This window comes from Austrofundulus limnaeus, unplaced genomic scaffold, assembly GCF_001266775.1.
Source record: "Austrofundulus limnaeus strain Quisiro unplaced genomic scaffold, Austrofundulus_limnaeus-1.0 Scaffold177, whole genome shotgun sequence".
Taxonomy (NCBI): domain Eukaryota; kingdom Metazoa; phylum Chordata; class Actinopteri; order Cyprinodontiformes; family Rivulidae; genus Austrofundulus; species Austrofundulus limnaeus.
Window position 1 is genome coordinate 4,655 of NW_013952579.1, and position 5,297 is coordinate 9,951.

At 35.2% G+C, this 5,297-nt stretch overlaps 1 protein-coding gene across 1 annotated transcript in view; it reads right to left on the reverse strand.

The window, feature by feature from the left end:
• Positions 1-1,089: 1,089 nt before the first annotated feature.
• The window catches only part of LOC106524116 (protein tyrosine phosphatase type IVA 3), a gene marked incomplete at its 5' end in the record, with an annotated part of 10,920 nt that continues 6,712 nt past the window's right edge, over positions 1,090-5,297 (reverse strand). Inside the window, 5 exon segments of the mRNA XM_014017780.1 lie at positions 1,090-2,049; positions 3,235-3,309; positions 3,400-3,530; positions 3,606-3,698; positions 3,831-3,968. Of these exon segments, the coding sequence (XP_013873234.1) occupies positions 1,932-2,049; positions 3,235-3,309; positions 3,400-3,530; positions 3,606-3,698; positions 3,831-3,926 (513 nt within the window). The 3' untranslated portion in view covers positions 1,090-1,931.

Sequence of the window (5,297 nt, forward strand, 5' to 3'; positions counted from 1 at the left end):
TTCAGCTCTTTATTTCTCCAAGTTAGCGCAGGGATGCAGTTTTGGGCAATTTGCTTTTCCAGCCTGCCAAAATATGCATCCCCTCTTTATTTTCCTCAAATATTATCCTACTGATTTAAAACTTCTACCAGCAGATCATGGAACTACTCTGGTTATGTAGAAAAAGTTATTTCACTCTTAACTCTTTATTTCTCAAAATTAGCACAGGGATGCATTTTTTGGCGATATGGATTTCCAGCCTGCCAAAATATGCATCCCCTCTGTATTCTCCTCAGATATTATCCTATTGATATAAAACTTATACTAGTATTCTTAGAACTACTCTGATTATGTAGAAAAAGTTATTTCACTCTTAACTCTGGTTGGAGAAAATTATAAAAAAGTAAAAATTAGGTGATACTTTCTTGTACCACAAATCACAGAAATACATTAAATACATATCTTCTTCATTTCGTGATTAGATAGACACCATGTGTGCCTGCCTAATATGCCAAAATTATGTGCCAATTATGTTACTTGTATTTGTTTATGAGATCATACATTGTCAAAAATGGATGAATAGACAAATGAGATGTATAGAGAGGATAATTGTTGTTTGATTTTCTGTAGAGTCAGTGAACATTTGCAGACACTGTGGCAGTGAGGACACAGAAGATCTGTGGGTAAGAGAACAATGTAATGCATTACAAAATAAAGTTAAATAACCGAATAGATATTTAGAGTTTTTTTTTTTTTTTACATAACCACTGCTTTCTGTCGAATCTGCGACACAAGTCTATCCAGTTAGCGGAAGTGCCTGCTACCAAACTAGCATGCTAGTAGGGAGATGAACTGCGCTCCCTGGTGGTAGGAGGGAAACACTACAAATGTAAAATACTACTGCATACTGGATCTGTATTTTTAAAAAATATTAAATTATAATGTTTTGTGTTTATTTACTGGAACGTAACTTAATATTAGCATAAAATAATATAGGCAAAGAAAAGTTCAAAACAGCTTATAAAGTACAGACATATAGACAAATGTTTAATTAAACAATGCAAAATTTACATTTTTACATACATATACAGCCCCTTTTTTGTTTCCCCCTTAGTTTTATAACATTAAAGGTTCAGCTCATGTCAGTTTAACAACATCTAAAGACTACAAGCTGCACAAAAACACAAACACACGAATCCACATTATTCCTCAATCAGTCTGTTTCTTCTAAACTTTTTTTTTACTTTGTATTTTCTCATTTGTTTCCTCAAAAAATGATTGAAAGAATAGGATTTTCTGATCAAATATTCACACGTAAAATACATAATCATGAAAAGTGCATCAGCAAAAAACATTTTTGTTAAATTAAATGACAGAAAGAAATGTACTCTTGGGCCATTCAAGAAAACAAAACAGGTGCAAAAATTCAAATATGTTTCARAGRATATGACTTAGACAACAAAAAACCTCAACTGTTTCAAAATCAGTGTAGCTAGGGTTCAAAATGTAGTCAACATCTGTTGTGAGTGCTGTCTCTGGGCGTTTTGTTTTTTGGTAAAACATTACAGAATTCTTAACGTAGTCGCTTTTTATCTAAAGGTTCAAAACATTTTGAGGTCATTGTATTTTTGGTGTGTCAAGGACCAATCAGCATCGATAAATCATATAAAAACAGTTACATTAAACATGATATCTCATTCAATTATTTTCCATTTTCTGCTCATTTCTCTTGTTTACCGTAATCCATAAAAATGAAGCAAACATGCCAAAGAATGACAATTAAAGACAATAAAATGTTCAACACAGAAGAAAGCTGATGTTTGTTAACATTTCTGTAATAAGATTTGGCAGCTGGGCTGAAGGAGAATTTATGTGTTTATTCGTTGTAAAACAACAAAGCTTTTACTGATGGGTTCCTGAGGCGTTTGTTTGTCAGGTCTGAATCTGTGGTTTCACATGGTGCAACACTTGTTCTTGAACGTGTGAGAATCTTTGAAACGAAGTCTCTGCTTCGATCGATATTTCTCCAAGAAGGTGAGCTGTTTGCTGTTGATGGCTCCACGTCTTTTCCTGAAAAGAACAGATAAATATATGATGAATGTCTTTGAAGCAATGAAAGGTGGGCAATCATGAATTTGTCAGTGTTTCTTTGTCTGTCTGTTAGAAAACTATCTGAATGAATAGAGAAAGTCAACACTACATGTGCACTGACAACGGAAAAACTAAGATAGACACATGAACCAACACAAAAATGACAGTTTTTTTAAACTGAGCTAACATACTTTGCATACTTTGAGCTTTGACATCAGCAATATGGTTTTCTTCAGATATACTAGTTCTAGAAGAATACATGTGATTTTATCAAACAAACTAACCTATTAAAACAGATGTTTACATTGTTAGAATAATATACAGTATATACCAGAAAGCCTTGTGAGTCCATATAAAGGCTGTACAAGAACTGAATCCTACACAATACAAAATGTTACCAAATTATAAAAAAATAAAAAGGTATGAGAGGTGGAGGGATCAGGGTGTCTATTTCTTTGTTAAACTTGAAATAAAGTTTTTGTTTTCGCATGAGAAAATTGGTGAAAATAAAATATATAAGTACATTTTATTTTATTTCTAAATAATATTTTTTACGGAGCCCGTACGGTGAATTAAAAATCATTTTTCTTGTGGCCATGCGTTATTATGTCACCACTAGATAATTTTGAGGAGCCTTGTCTTTTGTTATATTGTTACAGTCAGATTATATATGAATACGCTGTTTTTGTGTTTAACTGCTCAAACGTTACCCTTATTATTATTATTATTATTATTATTATTATTATTATTATTATATATATTATTTTTAATCTAAACGGTTTATCTTTTATACTATTTATCAGATGACATTGAACGCCTTGTTTGTGCGTCGGTAAACAGTGTGTTCTTGAATGTAACATTACTCCAGCATGGTTTGAGAGAAGAGCCTGTTTTGTGTGTTGAACTTCAAATAAAATAAAAGTTTTTGGAAAAACGCAACTTCAGTCGCTGTATGTCACTCATTCCTTTATTAAACTAAAATGAAATCAATTCAAACTTGTCCTTGTTAACCAACAGTCTGCAATAATGCAATAATTATATGGTGGTCACGAGATAACTGATTTTTATCCAATGTCATCAGACTAGCTCTGTATATTTGTGATTTGCAAATACTTTTTGTCATTCTTTCTGCATGATAATTGTGATTCACRGTGAAGTACTTACTGTCTTATGAGTTGAATAGCATCTTCATATTTCATCCCACTTTCTATAAGAGCCAAAGCAACCATCACAGGAGCCCTGCAGGTATTTTTTACACAGACTTAGGTTTGCTTATCCCAGAAATCTTAAAATATATGGAAATGTGTTTCACTTTTATACAACTTGTACCTTCCCAGACCAGAAACACAGTGAACAGCTACACAACTTCCTGGATCCTCMTGAAACTTCTTCTTCAGCAAACACAACCAATCATCAACCAGTTTACTGGGTGGTGGTGCTCCATCATCAAAGGGCCAGTCCTATAATGTAACACTTTAGTCATTTTATAACAGACTGATTCTGTGCTGTGTTGTAAGTAGTGTCTCTGCACTCACCAGTACAGTAATACCTTCTTTCTCAAGTGGGGTTTTGTCGTAGGTGCAGTCACAAACTCGCACCACGGTCGTGACACCGTATCGTTTTAAGACCTGAAAGGTACAGCACAGAGGCTTACATGAATAAACACAAGATGAGCGGATCCAGTTTTTATGTTTAGTACATACGTCTGAACTTTATGGATTATTTGTGCGAGGCGGCCGGGGTGTACACTGGTGACGTACCTCGGTGAAGGAGTTGAGTGTGCTGTCTGTGGGGTTGTGTGTGATCAGGAATCTCATGTTCTTGTGGCACAGTTCCACTGGAGCCGGACGATTCATGGTGGCTAGTTTAACCTCTACAACTGCGGCACGACCTTTGACCTTTGTGACAGAATAAGAACCTGTTAGTATACAGTTAAAGTGTGACACGATCAGAAACTTGTATGCTCAAGGTATGTCTGAAACATTTTCTAAATCCTATCTGCAAAATGGGTCTCCAAAATTAAAGTTAAATAGTCTGCCCTTTTGAAAATTTGGCCAAAWATGTTGGAAAAATAAAGCAGCTTAAAAGTTCAGGAAATACATCGGTTTGTGTGAGGATTTGTGTATTGTGTTAGTTATTTTTCATTCTGTGTTCCCGTCTGTGTTACCTGCTCCTCTGTCCCTCCCCAGCCCCTCCCACTCCTATTTGTCTCCCTCACAGGTGTTTATTTGAGTTCGTTAGTGTTTCTATATTTTGCATGTCTGTGCTGGTCAGGTTAGTTCCGCATTATGTTGGCTTCCAGTCATACAACCTGGTTTTTTCTTGTGTCATGTGCTTCCTGTAAGTCMGTCTGCTGTCCTGTCAGCCATTTACTTGTAAATAAATCAGTTTTGTCTTGAGCTACTTAAACCTGCCTGCTTATTGGTCCAAACCAAAGAGTTTGTATAATAAGGCTGCTCGATATAACTGCACGGTCCAAACCATTGCAAATTTGTGATCATTTGTGTGTGTAGCATATACATCTGGAGCAAAATGGAGCTTAGCATTAGCTTAGCATAGCATAAAAACAGAAAGGGACAGCAAAGAATAAAAAAAACTAGACATGGGTTTTTACGATGTTAAAACAAGTGTGCATTGCCATGTAGCATGTCACTGCAGCATGGCTTTGACTGCAGCATTGGACTTGCAGAAGGAACTTTGACCAAGTTCAAATGTGTTTTCTATACCGGCTTGTGCCTGTCACATCAGCAGGTGTTTGTAATTAAGGTAATTGTGTGACAATATGAAGTTGGAGGAGATTTTTTGTTAAAATTGCATTAGATGCGTTTTGAACCCTGATCTCCCACATGAAAGTCCATGACATACAGTAGACCATTAGACCAATGGAGCTGTGGCAGAAGGTGGTGGCAGGGGTTGGTTTGTATGTGTGCAGAAAGAGGCCACACTGCCAATACAATTATTGACACAAAAATGCATAATATTACAACAATAGAGCAATATTAAGACAATATTATAGTAAAACATTAAAATACAATCATATTAGTATTGTAAACACTGAACAATTGAGATTAAATATAAAAAAAACTATGGTGCAGTAACAAGTTGAGTACAGCTGGGGGCAGTATTGGACCATTACAAGGCCCCATTGACTTTCATTTTATGAATTTGGAATAAAGTTGAAACATTAATATTTCAAAAACTACAAGTTGTACAGGTACCAAAAGGCA